The sequence below is a fragment of the Electrophorus electricus genome, chromosome 6 (genome assembly GCF_041902795.1).
Source record: "Electrophorus electricus isolate QZ-2024a chromosome 6, ASM4190279v1, whole genome shotgun sequence".
Classification (NCBI taxonomy): Eukaryota; Metazoa; Chordata; class Actinopteri; order Gymnotiformes; family Gymnotidae; genus Electrophorus; species Electrophorus electricus.
In genome coordinates, this window is record NC_137502.1 from 16452833 (window position 1) to 16475822 (window position 22990).

Below are 22990 nucleotides of genomic sequence, written 5' to 3' on the forward strand. Positions count from 1 at the left end.
AATGGTTATAACATACGTAAGTAGAATGTGTCTTTGTGATTTAGGAAACGCTCGGTTTAAGGCGTATGAACTATACAAATGCTAAAGTACAAGAGGTGGTGAAAATAACACACACATGAGCTGGGATCTTCTAGCTTCTTTTTTTTACATAGTTTTCACAATACATTTTGTTTCAATTTCATTTTGATCATATATACAGCCATACATAATACACAGCTGTAGTTACAGTGAAATAAATGCAATAAATAAATACAAATCATCCTGGCTGTCACATTTCATATAGCTGGCAAAGCTGAATTTCTGTTTACTACGAAAATGACAAAACACACATAAGTGTCCCCACTGTATGAGTAATGGCTGAAAACCTGTGGAGGGACACGGTGTTGACTTACTGTAGTTGCAGGTATATATGAAGTGCAAATCTGTCAGATTTCTAAGGACCAGCTTGGCCTGCTCTATATTTTTCATTTACCTTTTGTGTTGTTCAACACGGTTTCTCTGGCTAGTTTTGGCCAGTGATCTGCATTCCAGGGTTTTCTTTTTTGTTGTTGCTTAGAACACATATCTCATGACTGTTTGTTCTTCAAACCACCTCATAAAAATATTTCCTATCAACATTTTAATAAGCAGATTGTCAATTCCTTCCAGATTAGACTTTTAGCGGTGGATAATCAGATGATTAGAACGAGAACTTAAAACCACTAGTCTCATGCTTTTGATCAGTGTGGCAGGGATCGATTGTCCAGAAGCCCTCAATTACTGGTAACCACATAATGACAAAGTTGCAGATTGAGTAAATGCATGTGACAATTTTACCATACCACAACGCTGATGGAAGATACAGCAGCTAACTGAAAAATGAAAATTGGTGCTTGTTGCTAAAATACATTCAGTAATAAGCAGTAATTCATTATTATTAAGATTCTAAAGTAACCAACCTTAGATATCTTTACTACAGTATAATATGCTACTCTATATCTATCCACATTTTCTGTTACAAAGTGCAGGAAGTTTTTTTGTTTCCTCCGCTACTCATTAATGAGTCAGCTAATGCCTGAATAGAGGAATTCTTCATCAACATACGTGTGTCCAGAAATTCCTCGCTATTGGCAGCAGATAGCGCCAAACAGTTCCTCGTGGTAAAGACTGCTCATAAACCCTTGTGGTATTCCACAGATGGTGGAGTTGTTCTTGGATTTCAGTCAGAAGATGCTGGATGCTTCATGTGTGCTCAGTCACATACATAGCAATCCACACTTTGCGCTACATCTCACTCGTACCAGTCTGAAACTCAAAAGCGAATGTACAGGCGATGGATCTTGTGAGGCCTGAGTGGATGGATGGATGGATGGATTTGCGTAGGTAGCCGTTGGGAAGCAGCTCCTACCGCTTCCTTCTCTGGAGCCCTCGCCGGGCTGGCCTCAGACTGGCGGCTCCTCAGAGATGGTGGGGAGGGTTGGCGTTGTCGGCAGGCCATGCCCCTCCCCTCGCACACTGAGGCTGGAGATGGACCAAACGTCGTTGAGCTCTGTCAATGGGCACGTGAAACATGGTGGAGGGAGGGAAAAATCGCAATGGGGTTATTCAGAGCACAGTGTACGGAAAGGTGAGGGGTCACACCGGCACAGGGTTGCCATGCACTGGGGGGGGGGCATGGATGCATGGGGTGGGTGGGCTACAAAGGGAGTGAGGCTGAGTTCCAGGCAGAATGTTCAGAGAACATGGGATTCCAGCGAATGCCCTGAACTTCCAAGGGATCTACGACATAGAAAGCGATGTGTTTCAAAGCAAAGTTCTGTGCATGCAGGTATGTGAACAATATAGCAGTTTACGAAGGCAGATAGGAAATGCACCAAGAGTTGCACTTCATGCTGGCTCGGGGTTTTATCATTTTAGTCCCTATTTAGCCTTTATTTGACTAAAACCTAAGACATAATGATGGAAGATCATTAGAAGAGCTAATTAGAAAGTGCAAAGGGAGCCTTATTTCTAGCTACACTTACAGTGTCATTGACTATTGGCACTGGTTTCCAAATATATTATGACATATTTGATAATAATATCAGAGCCCGGGACCATCAGTATGTCCATTAAAGGAGGACATAGTCATAGCACTCAAAACTCCTGACCACTGCCCCTCTGCTCGCCAAGGACTAACGAGAGAAACAAAGCCTCATTCAAGTTCCTTCCTGTCAACTACGTGACCTCTAACACACCATGTCACCACACGAGGCCTCAATTTACTTTTACCAGCATATTGTACATTGTAAACCTTAAAAATGTAGGCTTTATTGAATTCAGCCTTTTTGAAAGAACAAAACTAAAACTATGTACGTCAGCCTTGGTACATTTATGGCAACGTTCACAAGGAGAACAGGCACAAAACGGTTTCCTTAGGTGCAGTGCACGGTACATGCAGATGGGCCATAACAGGAGTGCAGGCCTGACTGCACATTTACGGACGCTGTTCTTACCGGTCCTGAATTTGCTGTATAGTCCATTCTCATGAGCCTGCCTGCCGCCTGACCAGAAAGGCAAGCCTCTCTCCCGCCACCTTTAAGAGAGAGAAGGACTAGTGACTCTCCATCCCAATTACCCAAAAGTACTTTGGAGTATTAAAAAAAAGGCTTTAAGAATTGCCTTTCAAATTTTCAAAAAAAAAAAAGAAAAGAACTGACGACCCGAAAATGGACGAGTTTTAAAAGAATTCTACAGACTGTTGTATCAGTCACACTGATTTGGCATCTGAGTTGGCAAATGTTTGCTAAGGAGTAGTGGGTTGGGCTGTACGCTTGCCTTTACGCAAAAACGTACAATACGACCTTTGCAGCATCGGTCCAAACTCACCAGTGGAATATGAAAACAGCTGCGATGAGGATGGCGGAGACGATATCCGTTAGGATCCACATCACGCTATACTCGTGCGGCGTCTGTGGTAGAGAGAGACACCAGGCTGACTCGGAGTCGTGTAGTGAAGGGGCGGCTGGAGTTAAGGGTGCGAATTCAGCGTGCCCTGCTCACCATGAGGAAGATGGGTTTGTGCAGGCTCTTGAGGAGGTGCAGGGCGTTGGTGGTGACCGACTGGGCCCCGGCACACCAGGCCAGGGAGAACAGCCAGGGCTGGCTGATCACATACAGGTTGGTGCTGATGTTCACAGAAGCATATTTACTGGCGGGCACAGGAACAGAAAGACGAGCAAAAGGCGTGAGACTCTCTCGGGTCCTAAAATAGTACGCGCGGAGTGAAAAGCGACAGGTGGTGAAGAGGCCAAAAAGGAGCACTGGAAGACAATCTGCTGTCAGTGAGAATACTGTCGTTTTTAACCAGGCACATTCTAGAGCTCTAAATTATGGGTAGTTAATATAGACAAAAACTATACTGAAATTACTGGCTCCTATGATGTCCTCCAATATATCAAAACATTGCTCAATATTTCAATTCAATTCAGGTCATGCAGTTAAAACATGGCCCAAAGAACACTCATCCAGAACATATGAGGACTCCTGGCACAAAAAAAGAACATTTCTCTAATTAGTGGAGAGCTAATTTGAATTTTGCCATTTTCTGTTGTATCGGTATTATGAAATTAATACTTTTTAAATCTCTACTATAAATATAGAAAGATCGTATAGCACATTAAAATTATATAGCATGCTTTTTTTAGCAAAAAAAAAAAGAAAAATCTGCAAAAAATTATGGTTGATGGTGGTCGGTTGAACTTTACGGATCACACGAATCTCTGTGGATATCTATAGAATATGTATCTCTGCAGTCCCCTTCAGCCTTAGCCAACCCACAACTTTTAGTGAGAAAGATCTAGAAGGCAGAGGTCATCTCTGCATGAGCAGCAATTCAGTGTCACACCAGCAGATTTTAGTAGCTTTCACTCCTTTCCCAGAACTGTCACGGCCTGAGAGGCCCCTGTTGCATAACTCTGAAATGCAGCAGACTGTGCCCACTGGTTCCCATGCCTTAACTGATCTCGCCTGTCACGCATTACACTTGGTCCACGCCCCATGCCACTTCTCTGGAACTCTGGCAGCGAAGGGTACACGTGAGATTACATGAGACTGTAAACGTGTGTGTGTGTGTGTGTGCGTTTAAAAATCGACAGATTGATAGATGGAAAAATAACTAAATAAAGAATGGAAATTACATTTTTGAACTAATTTGAGTAGAAGTTCAAGTCAAGCAGAACCTAAATCGTATAAATTAGGTTAATCCCGCTCTTCTGGGCACACAATAGACATTTGTAAAGTGTGCCTAATTAACTGCCCAATTCAAAGTTGAGTAGAGGACTCATTTATTTTACCAGAATTTCTCCTCTTGCTTCCCTTCCGATGTAAAGGTGGTCCTAATGTTGGGTAAAGCTTAGATATGTTGATTAAAGATAGAGTGTGTTCTTGTAATGAAGTCCATGCAATATTTTACCATCCATGAAGCTAGAAATGTGCGTTCAAGCTGACAGTTTTATTTTTATCAATAAACAAACAAACAATCAAAAAATCTAACTTTCCACCAGCAAACATTCTGCCAGAAATTCTGAAATTCCTTGCAAAATCTTTAATAGATGTATGGGTTGTATGATTCCAAGCACCCTGCTTGAGCGTTTATATTCAGCTCTGCATGAGCAGAAGTAACCTATATCTATGTTACAGCAAGCTGTCAATCAAGCATGCTCTCCGAAATATTATGACCACGCCCACAATGTCCTCAGCTAGGACTGCTTGGCCAATTTGGTTGGTATTTTGAGCAGTTTTGACATTTTGTTGTTGTTTTTTTATTGAAGATTTAGTATTTATACTAAATATTTAAAAATATTTAATATTTATTATTTATTATTATATAAACATATTTAATATTTTATAATATGTTCCTTGAGTCTTTCAGTCACGGGAGTCGGGATTGTGATCAGTTGCCCTTATGGGAGTAAAGGTGAGATTTGAGCACAAGATGCTGAAGAGAAACAGGAAGCTTGTTTAACGCTGTGCTGATTTCACTGTGGGGATCTGTTCTTTTTGTAAAGGTTGAGTAGAATCGGAAAGTGAAAAAACTATGCATCTGGAAAAATACACCATTCATCCCATGGCGGTTGTGGTGTGGCTAAGAGACTTGTAGTTTAATAAACACATGATAAGCTTCTGACAGTTTTGGAATGCAGCTGAGTGCACTGTGGCCTTTAATAAGCCAAGTACAATGCACCCAGCATGCGTTCCCCTTCACGTGTTCGGACATGGAGGAGAGGGGGCACTGTGGTACCTGATCTGCTCCTGGGACATGGAGCTGTAGTGGAGGTTGAGGCGGACGATGTGCTCCTCCTGCAGCTCCTCGACGGAGGCTTGCCCCCCTGACGTCTGCTGCAGCTCCGGGTCCAACTCCTGCACCAGTTCTCTCTGATCTGCTGGCAGCCACAGCACCTACAGTCATGCAGTCACACACACACACACACACACACACACACACACACACACACACACACAGGTTTTAGTTTTTTTCAAGCCAATCCACTCTCTCTGTGTTTACTTTCTATTTCACTTTTACAATGCAAGGCCTGCTCCAATATTTGGGGCTTTAATAAGCTAAATATATTTTTCTTATATTTTGTATGGCACACAGCAGGAGGACTGGCCGACCTGGCCGGAACTGATGGAGGATTCATTATGGATGACCTCCAGGGTGCGAGTGATCCATGTGTCCCGATACGGGTGGCCTTGGGGTGGTCGTCGGAGGTCAAAGATCACCAGGCGCCTGTGCTGGGCGGCCAAGTCCAGAAAGTCTTTCAGGGTGGGAACCGTCTGGTTTTCCACCCAGGCCCGCTCCTCTGGGTCAAGAGCCGAGGCTGTGCCAAATGGATCCCTCTGCCGGGCAGGGGAATGTGTAAGAGGGAGGGTTATTTGAACTGAGATGGTAATGAATTTTCCTGTTATAAATAGATTGAACACAGGAAAAAAATAAATACAGTTCTACTGCAGGATTCAACCTTGATCAAATACTACAATGGAGCTGCTCATCGCTTAGCCAAGTCTACCACAGTGTACTCGTCTGAATGAGTTACAGTGTACCCGTACTCGTCTGAATGAGTTACAGTGTACTCGTCTGAATGAGTTACAACCTGACTGTTTTCCTGCCTCTCTTAGAGATGTTTGCCACCCATAAAGGACAGTTGGGACTGTCTTGTACAGCCTAAATTCCAGCCTAAATCTTTTAATCCATATAAATTTCCTCCAAGGAGTTCTATCAAGAATTTCTTGATATTATAGACAATTTCAAGACCTTAAGGACAATTTCATGTGCTAAAGCAGTCAGCATCATGTTTATTCACCAGTCTGGTAGAGGAATGTGCTTTGGTATGATGGAAACTTCTATACAGAATGCTAACAAAACATGAGTGCATTGGCATTACTTTCAAGTACATAAAGCACTAGCAAGAACACAACAACCCAATATGTATAGTATATACAAAGTAATGTTAGGGATAAACAGAAAAGCTGGGGGTGGTAGGAGAAATATGTCTCTTGGAAAGAAACAGATGCCTGTTGGGTTTGGTTTTGAGTGCCATAAATGGCTTTCGGGAGGGGAGCTTCTGTAATAAGTCATGTCAAGGATGGAAGGGATCCGCAGACATCCAGGTGGCCCAGTTCCCTGCCTGAGACTGGTGAAACTCAGCAAGGAATAGGAGGCTGTAGTCAAAGACTTTTCAGCTCAGGCGATCATACCCTGTAAGCCGGATTCTGGATTGTGCACTAGCAGAGCAAGTCCAAACAACAATAGTTGAGGTAGTTCTGCTATCAGCGATGGCTTTGTAGAAATGTTTCAGACATTGTGTAATGCAGAGGTTCCTGAGCTGGTTCAATGCATGCGTATCTGCGCTTTCATTGTGTCAAAAGTGACAAATTCATTCCAACTGGATGTGTTGGAGGTTACAGTAGCTAGGAATTTGCGGGGTTCCACCACACTGACAGTAGTGGTTGCTTGGTTACTAATAGAGAGGGTGTAGGAGGGTGTCTCCTTAAGTCTGTCATAATCTCCACAATTTTAGGGGAGCTGAGGTTCAGGCTTTGACGCATACCGTGTTATGAGACAATTTACTTCTATCACTGTTTGTGATTAGATCTATAAGTGTGGTGTCTACAAATGTAATTTAACTGAGGGGTATCTGGAGGTGCAATCATTGGTGTATAGAGAACAGAGGAGAGGTGAGAGTATGTAGCCTTGCAGTACACCTTTGCTGATAGACAGGCTGAGAGGTACAGACCCACTTGAACATATTGCAGTTAGTTAGGAAGTCCCTGATCATCCTTTATTTGGAAATGTTTTTTTTTTCTCAGTAATACATGAGGAATGATTGTGTTGAATGCAGAGCTTCTTCAAACAGGTATTCACACACAGGGATCAACGTGAGAAGCTATTGCAATCTGATCAATAGGCACTCCACTTCTCCCCCTGCTCTCCCATTACTCACATTATTCAAACTGCATTACATGATCTACAGTATAAACTCATAGACACTGAAAACAAGCAATGATTTCAATGTGAGGTGGGCAACAGAGCAGCGTGACGCCATGTCATTTGTGACGTGTTTTTAAATGAATAGATGAATGATTGTATGCTGGAGATCCGATGAAAGAAATCTAAGGCCGCCATAAACAGCAGCACCACTTATACAGGTTGTAGTTCACCACTGCACCAACAGCACTACCGCACCAGCAGTACCACTGCACTTTGAAGCCAGTTGGCGGAATGTACCCAGATCCTGGAGGCTGGGTGTGCTCTGGCAACCTTTTTAAGGCCTCTTTCATGAGTGTCCTGGTTTCCAGCAAAGGGCAGGTGTTTCAAACAAAAAAGCCAGACTTCACAGCCCCTGTTTTCAAAACAGGTCACTCAAAAAAGAGGCCACTGGCAATATGGCACAGCTGTTCGAGGAACAATCAACAGGCTCGGGAGAGAGAATGGTGGAGGGCTGTAAATGTAGATCGTCACGCTTTGTGAGTTCTGAAGAGGAGGTTTCTCATTGGAGGCTAACAGGGTGAGTCAGCGCTGAGCATTGAGTGCCTCCTGAGCGCAGCACTGGTTTGACACATCGCCCTCTAGTGGAGCAAGCAGGCCCAGCGAGGGAGTCTCACCCGCAGGAACCACGCTCCAGCGCTGAGCGCTTCCAGCTCGGCCCAAGTGAACATGGCCGCCGGGGTGTCTGTTCGGTTTGGGAACACCTCGCGCACGTTGGTGGTTCTCCTCAGCGTGCCGTCATGCATGAGGAAGGGGACACCATCATAACTGTGTGGAAGAAATTTGGGTCGAGTGAAGGTCTACAGGAAGCAATGAGGCAGAAAAACATGGCAGAGGAACTAGATGCAATGGCCTAACTCTACTAATGGTATGTACTGTGTGTGTGTGTGTGTGTGTGTGTGTGTGTGTGTGTGTTAACCAGGATAAAGTGGAGTTTTCTTAAAATTCTCATTATTATGGCTGCTAGGGTTGCACAATATGGACAAAAGATCATTGTGTGTTTGTATTAATATATCAGAAATATTGTGATGCAATATTGTGAATACATGATGTGGTAAAAAAAATTTTTTTATCAGTATTATGATTTCTGTTTGTTATGTGTGAATGACTTCACTTATAAAATCATCCACAGAACATCAGGAACATCATCTAAGATTAGCCAGGACACTATTTGATAGGCCAGTCAGGCAATTCAACTGAAACAGAAATCATAGGTAGCTTTGACAGCTACAGAAAACAATCAACAAGCAAACAAATAAACAAAGACATCCTGCTTTCACCTTCTGGTTCATTTTCAATAAAATCCAATCCCACCAAAATTCTCATTTCTTTGTGGACGTTGTATGTACTTGTACAATCATCATCTTTCCATGGTAACACCAGCTCCAAATATCCCCATGACGAGCATTACCTGCGGCTCCGGCTAAGGTCCCACTAACAGGATTAGTGTGGCACTAATGGTTTTATCCACTCATCATAGGGGGAGCAGAGTGACCTGGACTCCCCAGCTAATGTCTGATTTCTATTTATAGAGTCTGCCAGGTTGGTATGCCCACTGAGGGTAGGGAACGTCGCTAATGCAGGAGGGACCCCAGCAACGACACTAGTCATGCATGGAGCAGGTGGAGATGTGTGCTGGGCACTTAGAAGGTGACGGCTGGGGCCCTCCTCGGTGTGTAATAAGTACGGCAATTCATATCATATCGTTCATATCGAGGAGGGAAAGAGAGAGAGAGAGAGAGAGAGAGAGAGAGAGAGGGTGGAAATAGGGAGAGGGGAAAAAAAGAGCAAGACAGAGGGAGACAGAAAAAATGAGAGAGAGAGAGAGAGAGAGAGAGAGAGAGAGAGAGAGAGAGAGAGAGAGAGAGAGAGAGAGAGCTTGTGCTTACCTAATTGTGACGTCTGTCTCTAGCCCCTCCCCTCCCACATCCACAGCCTTCTGGAAGGACAGCCGGGTATTCTCTGGTGCAAGCTGTTTGACCACACACAACAGAAACCTCATTCAAGGACTCAGAATTGTTCTGCAATATTTTCACCTGACCATGGCAAGAAAAATCCTTCTGTGACTCACAACTCGTTAAACCCTGAAATTCCTGCAGTGATGTTGAAATGAATGATTGTACAATAAATAAATAAATAAATAAATAAATAAATAAGCCACAACATACTAAAAATACAAAAAGGTGCAGAGAGACAAGCGGCGAGGTACACAGAAACATTACCATGGGAGCACCTCTGTGGCCAATGAGAATGGGCGCTGGGCCCAGGGTGCCCTCCTCTTTGATGCAGGGGGAATACATGCCCAGTGGAACCAGGAACAAGGCAAAGAGCACGGCCAGGAACGAGCCCAGGATGGCCACCTGCCTCACTGCAGTGTGAACAGAGATGAGGCCCAAGAGCTTTGAGAAACTTCGCATGCCTGTGCAGTCTCACATTCAGCCAATCACAAGTGACTGCACATGTGACCAAAGTGGGTTCTGTGTGACTCCCTGGGGCCATTAGATTTATTATAAATTATACACGGTTATCTGATGTCCTTAAAAGCATAACCAACGATTCTGAACCTGCTAATCAGTTCTGACCCAACACCTGCTTCAGCCTTGCACAGTATTCTGACGTGTAGGATACACTGAGCTCTCGCAATAAAGCCTGCTCATTCCGGCGGAGAAATGGATGTAACCTGTGCTTTGAAGGATTGGGACCGGCAACAGCCTGTGATATTGGTCCATTGCAGGGAAAAAACAGAAGATGATGCAAGAGTTTCTAACCAGCATGATTAAAGCATTAAGGCCTTGTTTTACTGACTGAGTTTGGAAAACGGAAGCGTCGTTGCTTGTCAAGACAGTGGCAGATAAGACACTTTAATATACATGCAAAAGAGATAAGGAATTGATGCATGCGGTCAATATTAAATTGAAGCCGACTCCAAGCTGAGAAAGTGAACGCATTTTCCCAGGGAGAGAGAAAGCAAGGGAGAAAGTGGGAAGAGAAAGATGTCTGTATGGTATCGGAACAATGGATGGGTGTGCGTATAGAGATGAGTGTCTGACACGGCTGGTGCAAAGAGGATGAGTCAAGCCTCTGACCCTCGTACCCATCTCTGTCTCTCTCTCTCTGTCTCTCTCTCTCTCTCTCTCTCTCTCTCTCTATCCCTGTCCCTGTCTCATTAGTCATCCTCTTATCATCGGCTCTGCAAGAGCCCCAGACATGAGTCAGCCTCTCAGCCACCCTCACGACAGTGCCCATGACAACCAGCTGCAAGAGTGAGAGGAATACAAAGGAACAGGGGGAAAGTGAGAAAGCCACGGAAAGAAACACTCCGGGCGAGAAGGACGAACGATGCGTCGGAAGCAACTGGCCTTCATAAGTGCACAGCACTCATCTCATCAAAATAGCGAGCTGGTGTTATTCTGAGCTTTTTACTGACATAACGACACTGGTTAATTGATTCAGTAAGGAGAAAATCTATCTGACCATTTATGTGTGGAGTGGTGAATAAGCAAAATGTGACTTCCAAGTAAAACCCAGACATATAAATTATTGGGGTTTTTTTGTATTTAGTGTAGACCAGATAAGGATAAACGTAGGCTAACGTGTTTTATGGTAGTTCTGACATGGATATATTTAGCCAAAGAAACAATGGAGATCAGAACCACCTCAAGATCAATAATGATAATTCTGTCCTCTTTTAACAACAAAAAAACAAAAGATGATTTATTTCAGCCAGAATGTGTCCAATCTGTTATACAAAAGACATCAGCAGCATCTCCAACAGGCCAAAGAAATACACTTTTCTTTGTGCGAATGTCCTTTAAAGCTTATACAACTTCATAGTTCTTGTCCTTGCAAAATCCATTCCAGTTCGAGCAGAGAATAATGGATTTTACAAATACAACTGTGAAGTTGTATAAGCTTTAAAGGGCATTCACACAGAGCAACACCACAACATGTAACAGCACTCACCTCTCTTATTCATTCGAAAGAAGTGTAGAGCTATTGGCCAAGACAGGAGGGTCATTAGCGAGACCGCACCCACATGCAGAAAAGGTGCTGTGACCTACAGACAAGCAGTGGATAAACGGTAATATTATTTATACATGAATCGACACACTGGTAGTTAGAACTTGAGTAGTTGCGGTTATGAGTTTACGTAAATCTGCCTATGTCCTTTAAGAAAAGGACAAGCGAGGTGAAATTATTGAGCGAACAAGGGAACTGACCAACCTGAAAGGAGAGGAGTAGGGTCTTCCATTCTTTGCTCCACAGATCAGAGAGCACAGCTGTGGCACTGATAGAGAAGGTGAGGGTCACCAGAATACCAATCTGCGCAACCCAGAACCGATACAATGATTGATACATCCAAATTAGTTGCTGATAAATTCAGTCAATATGTTAAAAAAAAAAACAACAGTGGCCAATGACCATAAAGTCTTTACCTTGTGACTCCAGTGTAGATAAAGTCTCTGGCCCTCAGAGAGAAGACACACTGCTAAGACCTGCCAAGGCAGAGTTACTTTTAGATAAAAGTACAATCCACTAAATTTTATTCAACCTGGGCAGGTGGGGACTTTTGCTGCAATTCCCTAATCTCACCAGCAGGAGGGCGATATAGGTGAAAAGTGCCGCGGCCACCACCAGCAGCACCACGGCCCAGGGGAACCAGAAACCCAGGGTCCCGAAGTTAAACCTGAAAGCACACAGGACATGGAACTCGGTAATCTAGTTTCGCCACGTTTGTTCCAGTGTGCCTGTTCTGCGGTGACCTCGCTTACCAGTCAAAGTCGCTGTAGTCATTCTGAGCCTCGCTCCAGAAATACAGGAACACCAGTGTCAAGAAAAAGGTGGTGAGGAGGAGACCAAAGCTACTGCACTCCAACTGAAATGAGCAGAGAAGGCGTGCATGAGTGGCTTTTAGTAACCACAGCGCACCTGTTCCCATCAGTGGAGGTTCCAGAGGAGCAGGGCGCTGAGGGAGTACTTCACACTAAATCACCCCTCTCAGCTCGACCCAACAATAGAGCCCTCATCGGAGTGAGGCATCCTGGGTAAGGTGCACATGTTCTAATATTACGGGCATACGCCAAAGCGAAATCGCATGCAGAGCGGCTGTGCCTCTTCTCAGCCGCAAATAAGCTGTTAGAGCTAAATTACTGCAGATTTATTCTTCTGCATGAAAAAAGCTACTTTTTACAAAACAGAGTGTGTCAGCAGAGAGAGATGTGGAGAGAGAGCGCGAGAGAGAGAGTGAGGGAGAGCATAATCAATGCAGCGTTCAGCAGGCTGAGAATCGTGTAATCAGCAAATATGGCAAGAGTGACCGAATAAGCTGTTTCTAATGAGAGGGAGTAACCCGAGAGCTTCCAGCTGGCGTGTGTGCAGGCCGCCATATGGACAGACGCAGGTAAAAGTGAGAGAAAACTTGAGCTACGTCCTGTCGAGCGCGTGGGAGGGCTTCTTGCTCATCCAGGAATTATGTCATATGCTGCTGTATGCATAATGTCCGATCTTTCTAGAAGTTTATTGCGTGCCAGGGGTACCTGCACTTACATCTCAAAATTCACTGCATGGCAGTTTAATTCCAGTCCTAAGATAACACACCTGCTTTAGTAAGACGGTTCCTAGTAACTAGGTTAAGTCAGAGGGGAAAAGACCTCCATGACCCTCTGTGGTTTGTGTGTGTGTGTGCGTGTGTGTGTGTGTGCGTGTGTATAGGGCTCACCCGGCTACAGCAGCACTCCCCAGGCTGGGCCCTGGCCCGCTGGTAGCGCCTCCACTGGCAGCCATAGAGGCCGGCCAGGCAGGAGACGAACGGCTGGTGCTCGTAGCGCTGAAGCAGCTGCCGCCGCACCACCTTTAGCCTCCCCAGCTTCAGTGTGGACAGGCTGACAGGAGAGCGGCCCATGGGTCATCCACTGCCCACCATGGAGCAAGGTGCGTCCCCCTCACTCAGACTGTAGGAGGGACAAAGGTGTGTGTGTGGGGGGGTGGGGGGGTGGGTGGGGGAGGAGGCTGGAAACGAGCAGCAGGACACCTGACAGAAAGAGAGAGAGAGAGAGAGAGAGAGAGAGAGAGAGAGAGAGAGAGAGGTAGATAAGGGAGATTCAAAGTTGTTGGTCAAAACCATTAGCTATATATGTAATTCAACCCACAAGCTACTAAGAAGCAGACAGTACGAGGTCTACTCCACTGATGAGACTGCGTAATCCTGAAGAGAGGGACTGGAGAAAGAAGGTGTAGCACCTCTTGAGGACGAAAGGACATGTTTTCCCTTAAATAAGTGGATGCTTTTAAACTTGGCAGCAAAGGAGAGCAGCAGACAGCCTGCCAGCCAGCACTGCACACACCAACACCGCTATAACCTGCCACAGACGCATGCTATTTACGCAATCTGAACAACCAGAGGATTGCTTTATTTGAAATATGAGGAATTTTATTTTGAATATGGGGAATATTATTTGGAATGAGGAATATGATATAATGCTTTAGAAAAGTGTCATACTTCCTCCCAGTCCTGCTTATTTGAACTCTTTTTCCCAGGATGCCCCAGTCAGTCGGGTGAAAAGCCTTCCACCTCGTTCCACCTATCCAGTCAGAGCAGCGATCCACTTCCCATATCTCCCAACTGTTCCTTATTCTCCTTATGTTTCAACACGTCTCCATTTCTTCACTGTGAAGTATTGCTGTGCCATTATGTATGCATACTAAGTGGTTCCTCTGTTCTGCCTGTCTTCGGAGTTTTTACCCTGCTCGTTTTCTGCATTATGCCTGGGATGGGTCTGGCCCTCTGGTTATTCTACTGCCTGAATGCTACTGAATTTTGCCTGCTTCCGTTTATGCTTTGAAAATCCTGCCTTTGTCATTGTTCGCTCTGTTCTGGTTTTGATCCCTGCCTGTTAACTGTTTATGCTTCTGGACTGCCCCAATATCAGTAAAGTTTTACCATCTAACTCAATCCGCGAGCGTCCGCATATTTCTGTCTCGTCACACAAAGTAACCCATACAAGGGATTCCAGCAGTTCCAGAAATACCCGCAACCGCATTCAAATACCAACACATGCATCTCCTAACTAGAACACTGCAAAACAAAATAGCAAACGCAAACTCTGATGTACACATAGAGAATAGCATAATTGATTTCAAATCAACCATAAGTTTGATGGGAGTTATAAAGGTGCAGGAGTATTACATTTAGCAACAGCTGAGTTATATTACCAAAGTGACTGTTGTTGTTTCTATAGCAACATTCAAAACATTTTTAATGATGATTTAAGTACCTTAAAAGTTAAATCTTCTTTTATACTGAGATTGGTCAGAAATGTAATATTTCTTGGTTAGAACTTAATCCTATATCAATAATAATGCATAATTCTGCTGTGTTCAGAACCTCAGCAGTAGGCTGTCAGACTGGAGGAGTTGCAGAGGTCAGACTGGGCTCATAGCATCTGACCCCATCACCAAACTCCAGCCATGATAAGCATGCACGAATCGGCACCGAGAGTGAGGAGAGGGTTTGCTTTCTGTCATAGGCCAGCTCAGCCTGTCAGCTGTTCTAGAATGAGAAAGATTACTGCAAATCTGGGACCCTTCTGTACAAGTCCCGATGCTTAGAGCAAACACCTGAGTGCACAGCCAAGTAAACACACATCCCCAACATGTGAGAAAACAGCACGAGAGCCTTTAACTTATTAAATAGCTTACTATCGAGGCCATTACATCTTTTTTCTTATTTATTTATTTATTTATTTATTTATTTATTTATTTATTTAGCTATTTACACACGGAACCTGCAACGACGGTCGTGGGCAAATTCGAGGCAGCCACGGCCACTCGGGCCCCGGGAGAGAGGTTCCCCGCGCTGGCTGTAGCCATGGCGACGGTTAGAGCGAGCCCGTCCTGCGGAAGCTGGAGACAGCGCTGAAAAGGAGCGCGCGCGGCCTGATCTGTCCGTCATCTGTCGTCGCCCCCCCCCCCAGCGGTAAATCCCCCGCTGCCACAGAAACGACACCGCTCACAAATACTGACAGGCTAACCCAAGACAATAAACAAACGAATTAATGTGGCTCGGGAGAGGTGAAATCCAAATTAATGTATGGTTTGTATATATTGTTGAAGCATAATAAAATACGAAAGATCGCAACCTTTGTTGGCAATTGGAATAAATAATTGAAATTCTGATTTCTGTTACTGATGGTGTAATATAATTTTCCACTCTCCGTTTGAATGCTAGCGTAACCAGGGAAAAAACCATTAAATGACATGAAGGGGTCTTTACCATGCCCATCACACTGCAGACATCGTGAGTAATTTAGTACGTGGCAGCAGACATCTGCTGAAGTTCGGTACGAGCCGTGGCGTGCGGTGCCGTTCACAGCACCTCTGTTCCACACAAAGGGATGTAGAGAAAATGAGACTACGTGCGGTTTAATGACTGATACAAAAGATGGTGCTAGGCGGCTATATGGGAGACTAAATGAGTTAATGATAGCCACCTTACACTGACATTTGCAGGCGGTTTATCTCTTACCCATGTTTACTGCTCTCTGAACTGGGTCTAAGGAGTACGCTGAAGCTCAAGGCGTCATTAAGGTCGGCTGCTTCTGACTCTTCTATAACTAATGGAGCCTCATGTCAGTTAAACTGGCTTACTACAACCGCCGAGGTCGGAAGCGTTTTTCCTGAGCGTCCTGCCCAGGGCGGGGCGCTTCATCTCATCAATTTTTAATTTTGGTTCTTTGTAGCTATATTTTGAAGCCTGCAGCAAACGGTGTCTATTACAGCTAAGAAGTGACAAGCAGAACGATGAGATTAAGATAACGTTAAGGACCGTCAGTTTTAAATAACTGACAGATTCAAAACCGGTACGGGAATAAAACAAGGCAGAATCTTGCTTTGAGCTGGGATGTGCCGTTCTGTAATAAAATTATATCCAAAGTTCACCTCTCTGCGTCTAGCGTGCTCAGCATTGTTGAAAGAAATATCGCGCCATATCGCAGTAAAAGGAGTTTACTCAGTACCATTAGATGGGCTTGCAACTAAGCAGAGAAACAAAGCTATAGACTCCTGAATACTAGTCTTAAAGTAACAATATGAGATGACACGAAGGAACCCAGCTGCTCTCAGATCAAGAACAGGCAACTTATATCTCTTTATCCTTGGGTTTGTGCTTAGCATTTAATGTACACGGATACTGCCATTTGTTAACCCTGTGTCCTGATCGGAGCATACCGTTCCACCGCATAGAATCCGGCTGTAGAGCGATGACCGAAATTTTGAAACACACAAAGCAAGCGCCAACGCGCTATTGCTGTTCATTCTCTCCCCACATCAGCCGATACACACACACACACACACACACACACACACACACACACACACACACACACACACACACACACACACACACACTGCATTACGGCAGCAATAATAAAAAGGAGTTTCCCTAACACTGGCCTCCCTTGCTAAATATGTGCTCTTATGTTTATTCTACAAACTTTTTTACTTTTTACATCATCAGAACAAACAACAACAATTAATATACAACTACTGCACAACCAGTGTTACAACTAATAACATTTTAGAAACTATGTTTCAAATGATTTTAATATGTCAAGGTTTGGTAACCAACGTTACAAAACACGCTACTCAAACAGCGACTACTCGTAAGTAAGTCAAGTCAAACCCTTACAAAATACAAACAAAGTCAAAACTGTCTAAAACAAACGATTGCAACAACCAAATGTAGGAGTACAGCTGGTGATAAATGTCCTAAGAAAACTGATGAAATCCAAAACAAAACGTGTTTTGTCTTAGTAATTCTCGAGGTCTGACCGCCTCGACAGTGAATCACAAACGACCAGTCTTGTCCAAGACAAGAAATCTACAAACCCAGTGTCGCAGAGCAGAAAACTCCTGATTAATTTGGCATGTTGCACTTATGAAGTTATAGCATATCATCTGCCGTTTTACCGATAAACTGGGCTAGGCGCTAGAACAATACGAATAAGTTGATCTTACAAAGATGGAGCTTGATTTATTCCTCCACCATCTTAGTCCGGATAGTCCGAAAACGGGTATTTACGGACACGACGTCCAAGAGTTGTCCGAGTGAGCACCACAGGGTTCCTTTGCCCTTCCCACTTGTTGCATAGCGCCCACACGCAATCTCCTCCCCTCACTCGAAATGGAGATATATATATATATCTCCATCTTCCATCTTCCTCTCTCTCTCTCTGTCTCTCAGCTTTGTTTGCGAAACGTAAGGGAGTAAACTCATGGCAGATGCTTTTGTCTTGATGCTGGAAGCCCCATCTTTAAGCTTTTTCTACAGGGTTCACTGAACAACTCTTATTAAATAAGATAAAGTAGGCCTAGCTCGGGGTAGAGGCACTTGATGTTTTGCTTGCCTGTCTGACAATTTTCTTAAATAATATAATAATGGTTTCTTTAATAATAGTTATGTAAATACTGTATGTCAGAGAACTGAAGTATTTTAATATGTTCTATATTCATACATTTCATAGCTTCTGCATTTTTAAAAAACTCATTAAACATAAATCATAGAATTAAAATGTTTCAGTTCAAACTAATTTTCATGTCATAGGCTTGTTTTATTGGGATAAAAATATAGCCTCATTATAGTGGTATAATATTTGTGTTCTCACTAGTTATTACATAGTTCTTTATGTTTTGAGTTAATATGCAACATAATTACTATGCAACAACTACAAAACCATAGTGGGAACAATTATAAGCTAGTTTCAAGGTCCAAGTGTTCTTGGGGGGACCCACGGGACATAACTTAACAGGACATGCCTAACTTACTGAACTTATTATATAATGCCCTCTGTAGGTCAACATAGGCTACTGCACTAGGGAGGAATAAGTCTAAAAACTACGGGTCATCGATAAAATACAATCATTAAAGCATGTCTGAGAATAGACCATACCTGTCAATTATTAAACTTTGATAAGTAAAATCCACAAATGCAGGAAAAGCTCTCTGTACACTTGTACACTCATTGTGCACTTTATAAGACACACCTTGTTTAGAGACACCTATCATATAAGTGCACTTTATAGACTTTAGCTCATCTAATGCAAAACTTCAGCCACAAGGAAGAGTCCTTGGGAAGCATTATCACAGCTATATAATTATATTATTTCACACACACACACACACACACACACACACACACACACACACACACACACACACACACACACGTACACGTATATATATATATATATATATATATATATATGAGAATTACTTGGGTAGTGTTACCCTTTCCATGTCCCTAAAGCAGGTTCAGTATTCAAAGACTAGCTGCGGATGCCATACAAATGCAAGAGCATGACACACTACAGATCACACACACAGAGCAGCAGACCCACTGCTACTATGGAGTTGTCAGTTGGCAAAACCTCAAAAATGACCACAAACAAATGGAAACGAGCAAAGTGTGCCGGAAAACAAAGAACCCCAAACTAGATCAACACAAACAAGAAACATCATTGCACATTTTGTGTATGTCTACAACCTAGAATGGATCGTGATCACAAAGAGCAACGTTAAAAGAACTTACATGCAGTCACATGTTTAATTGGGGGAAAAACGAAAGATTTTGTCAAGAAGCTGGAAATAACAGTGTCCACTTTTTGGTGCCGCTGTCCTTCGATGTTGAGCACCTGTACCTAGTGGAATTGCCCCACTCATTCATATGAGCAATGCCTCAGTACTAATCTCCTCTGGAAGCGAGCAGATATGTGTCTGAACTGCAACCTTGAAAAGTAACTACCTGAAAACGGCAATGCTTTCTTCTCTTTGCGCTGTAGGCATTCTTGTCATATTCCTCTCTCACCAAACCCAAAGAGGAAATAAACGAAAACTTTACCCCAACAGCACGGGATATCATTCCCAAAGGCTTACCTTTAGCCGAGGCACGCTGATTTAAAATAATTTTTAAAAAGAGCTCCGTTCGAAAGCGACTTAATTGTTTTTACAGACTTGGCAGCGCGTCTTGACACATGAGCTGCTGCTGAGCTCCCGGTTCTGGACGGCAATTGAAAATCCCGAGGGAACGTCATGCGCGTAGCCCGAGCTATCAGCAGGTGAGGGTCGACTCCTGGCCGCGCTCGGAGGAGTGGTCGCGACAAACCGGAGGAGGGGCGATCTCAAAGCCAACGCTGCTGCAGTCTCACGCTGCCCGACACGGTTCGGGAGCTTTGTTGCGACGGACTGCGTGGCGAGCTCGTCGTGCGACGTTGGCTACATCTTTGCGCAGTCATTTGGATGCTGAAAGCATAGTAACCCTTTGCGCACGCAAGCCTGTCGACTGCTTTTACGTAACTACATTGTCGAGGCGGGATGTAGGATAGGACTTGACGTTAGGACATGAGCACGTTGGTGTTCTCTAAAATGCACAAGCATGCAGTTACGTGTTAGCACAAAATGAACATGATTCAGTAAGGATGTAGTGTCGTATTATTGTACAATGCCGTCAACAGACACTTTTAATTGCTTCGGAGCTGTACTTTAGTACATTGGAGTCGAGAGTATGTAGATACAGCACGTCTAGGTAAATTACGTGGGAATTGCAGCCCTTATTTATACGTGGGATTCTTGTAGACCAATTGTTAATCTTAAGGAACGTTATTCAGTAACTACTGTGAATTAATCAGCAACTGTACTGAAACACAGGTGCAGTGAGGACAGACTCGAGAGTGGACCCTTGGAGGTTAAAAAAGCCTGAACACCACTTTCACTTCCAGAGTGGTTTGAGGAGGTTGTTGGCGCGTAAGCAGATGGTGATTTTTTATTGCAGCACTGAGTGTGTTTTGACAGGAGGGGTCATCGTTTCAATACGGCAGCATCGCAAGCCAGGAGAGGAGGTCCAGGCAGAGGTGTAAAAAAACAATGATTCACCAGCTCTGTGAATCCAACAATCGGATTTCATCTATGCTGCGTTGATGCAAGAACAAAATATGTGTGAAATGCATAGGTTCAGATAGATGGATGTACGTGGATGGTTTACCCAGCTTGGTTCTCAACGGGCGAAGTGCGGTGGTAAGAATACTGGTGTGCAGACCCAAAACAACATGATCTGTCAGTGTCCATTCACTTACACAGCACACTGCAGTTGCCAGAGATATTTGCAGTACGGTTTGTGGGCAAGGGGTTGTCTACGGTAGTAAAGCTTCAATATTGGCATGACTGGAAACATGTTCCAAATACACGGGTCTTCTAGTGAACCTTTTCAGTTATGATCATTTATTCATTTGCCAACTAGTGACATATACCTGCTTTGCCGCCTATTACTGACGCGCATACTCTGGTAGGCTTTTTTCCTAATGTCAAATTGTTTCACCGTAGTTCAAACATGCTCCTATAGGCTTAGTTCATCGCAGGGCTAGTCTTACAGTTTACCACTTCACTTTTTCCCTTAAGTGAAAAGGTGCGGTTAAACGATTCCGTTTACCTGGACAAGCAATCGTCTCCGCTGCGGCCGCGCGCCTCGGTATAAACCCCCGAGCCTCGTGGCGCTTGCCAGGATGAGCCAGCAGGTTTGACAAATCAGGCTGTAGCGTCCTCAGGCCTGCTGTACGCCGAGATAAATGATTATGTGTGAGACAATTACAGCTGAGTTCTGGATTGCAACGACAAAACAATCCGAGAGAGAACGAGGGGAGAATGGGAAAAGAGCCAGAGATAAAGTGAATGTGAGTGAGAGAAACACATTTATTGCTTATTAAAGGTCACTGGTAGAGTGTTGTACATATCAATAATAGTTGTCAAAAGGTTAGGTAAAAACATTCATTAAATTATAGTAGACAGCCTCTTAATACGTTTGAATTACTTAGAAATGATTACAATTCTATTTGATTACATTTCATATAATACGGCGGAAATGAAAACAATCCACAAGGGTTAGTAACAATCTGACATCTTAATTATGAAAGCGTCTGAGTCACTGCATCTCTGGTGTACGTGATTAGGACATTCTTCGCTTAACTGAACAGATCTCACTTTTACAAAGCAAAGTCAATTGAGTTTTACTGACATGGGCTGCTCTGTCTAACATGCAGCTACTATACCTAGCTTGAAGGCAAAGTGCTTTCACAGTATAAATGTTTTCCTCTGTCTCTTAATGCAGTGAGGGATGTAGAACATTGCTGAGTTACGTAAATAAAAAACCTGATGCTGTGCAACATATTAGGCATTTCTTTAAATGTCAGGATATTGGGAGTCCTTCTTTGACATGATAAAGGCTGTAAAAATAATAATGAAGAAGAAAAACATACATACACACACACAATTCTTATTAATGGCTGCCTCTAAACAGCTCCGGATCAATTAGATATATAGCTGAACTGTGTACTTTTTGAAAAATGACCTTTAAAATTATATAACAGCTGGTTTATTAACTGCATGAGCACAGGGTCTGACTGCTGCTGCTGATGTGTATGTGTGTGTGCGTATGTAAGTACAAATCTCCAACACACATCTTGGCTGTAAGTTCTTTTGTAAGGTTTGATGAGGTCTGTCCAGGAGGATTTTGCACGTTACAATTTTACAGACTGCTGTTCTCTGCTTTGTTGAGTCAAGCTAAGGGATCAAACAAGAAAATTGCACCTGAAGGTAACCCATGGCAACAGTGACATCAGCACTAACGTCTCTTTCAGGTTACCAGCAGAATGCTGCAATCAAATGCTTACATGCTCAACCTCAACTTCCAACACTGCTGTTGTCTAGGGTCAAACTAACACGAGGTGCATTTGCTTACGGGGTTCTATATCATTACTGCATAACTGGAATCAAATGACATCATGATCAAGAAGCAGGAAGGAAAAATCCTGCCCTTTTTTTGAATGAATGGGTTCTCAACAAAAAGGCTCTTGCATAACCCATGATCCTGCTTCTTTCTGAAAAACAAACGTTGCCAGTGAATTGATGAATCTGTACTGCAGTCATCTCTCTCTGGTCCTCCCCATACACACACACACACTCTCTCTCTCTCTCTCTCGATCTCTCACACACAAACACACATACAAACATCATTTTTGCTGTATTTTCTAGGACATGTGCACCCTGGTGTGTTTTCCATCTCACACACTCTCACACACACCCTTTTATTTTGCTGCTATCATTTATCCTCGTCCCAGGACCTTGTCTTCATCACACTGGAAGACCTCTTTAAAGCCAACTCAGCTGGATTTCTAGTGCTTCCAAATTCATCGTCCGGAAAAAGGGGGGGGGGGGTCTTGTGACTGCAGCTTTCCACGGGACGAGAGCAAAGAGAATTCCGCAGGAAGTCTATTTACACAAGTCATCCAGTGCAAAACTGCTGAGACAGAGTCATTTCAGCACAACAATAACACTTCAGTGCATAAATAATACCCTGGAACAAATGAAGCGACAACAGCTATTAGAGAACGATTCTGAATGAACAATTTTGATCAAACTCTTCATTACATCAAAATGAC

The 22990-nt window shown here is 43.6% G+C and overlaps 1 protein-coding gene and 1 long non-coding RNA gene across 5 annotated transcripts; one reads left to right on the forward strand and one right to left on the reverse strand.

Moving 5' to 3' along the window:
• Positions 1 to 126: 126 nt before the first annotated feature.
• On the reverse strand, positions 127 to 19768 carry gdpd4a (glycerophosphodiester phosphodiesterase domain containing 4a). 3 transcript variants are annotated; one of them, XM_027009346.3, is made up of 16 exons: positions 19437 to 19768; positions 13227 to 13538; positions 12280 to 12383; positions 12101 to 12194; positions 11944 to 12003; positions 11732 to 11830; positions 11471 to 11564; positions 9730 to 9875; positions 9397 to 9479; positions 8125 to 8275; positions 5635 to 5859; positions 5261 to 5418; positions 3022 to 3169; positions 2848 to 2930; positions 2475 to 2554; positions 127 to 1758 (listed from the first exon to the last, which is right to left on the reverse strand). In XM_027009346.3, the coding sequence occupies exons 2-16, from the start codon at positions 13407 to 13409 to the stop codon at positions 1676 to 1678; spliced, it is 1791 nt and encodes a 596-aa protein (XP_026865147.2). In that variant the 5' UTR covers positions 13410 to 13538; positions 19437 to 19768; the 3' UTR covers positions 127 to 1675. The 3 variants fall into 3 exon arrangements, with proteins under 3 accessions (XP_026865147.2, XP_026865146.2, XP_081571949.1); XM_027009345.3 differs by having other exon boundaries at positions 127 to 1528; positions 19437 to 19767; XM_081715823.1 differs by lacking the exon at positions 19437 to 19768 and adding an exon at positions 17522 to 17666 and having other exon boundaries at positions 127 to 1528.
• LOC145658553 (uncharacterized) lies at positions 8262 to 15267 on the forward strand. Of its 2 annotated transcripts, none has more exons than XR_014124135.1 (3): positions 8262 to 8375; positions 13220 to 13438; positions 14045 to 15267. It is a non-coding gene; the product is annotated as an uncharacterized LOC145658553 (long non-coding RNA). The 2 variants fall into 2 exon arrangements; XR_014124136.1 differs by lacking the exon at positions 8262 to 8375 and adding an exon at positions 12395 to 12552.
• Positions 19769 to 22990: the final 3222 nt, after the last annotated feature.

What these genes read in the sequence shown, in the direction of transcription:
- gdpd4a (XM_027009345.3), bottom strand. Translation starts at nt 13,409, where the DNA reads ATGGGCCGCTCTCCTGTCAGCCTGTCCACACTGAAGCTGGGGAGGCTA. An exon ending in CCTCCATCAGTTCCGGCCAG is followed by an intron (nt 5,419 to 5,634) that starts GTCGGCCAGTCC and finishes GCATGACTGTAG; the next exon opens with GTGCTGTGGCTGCCAGCAGA. An exon ending in ATACAGCAAATTCAGGACCG is followed by an intron (nt 1,529 to 2,474) that starts GTAAGAACAGCG and finishes GCCCATTGACAG; the next exon opens with AGCTCAACGACGTTTGGTCC.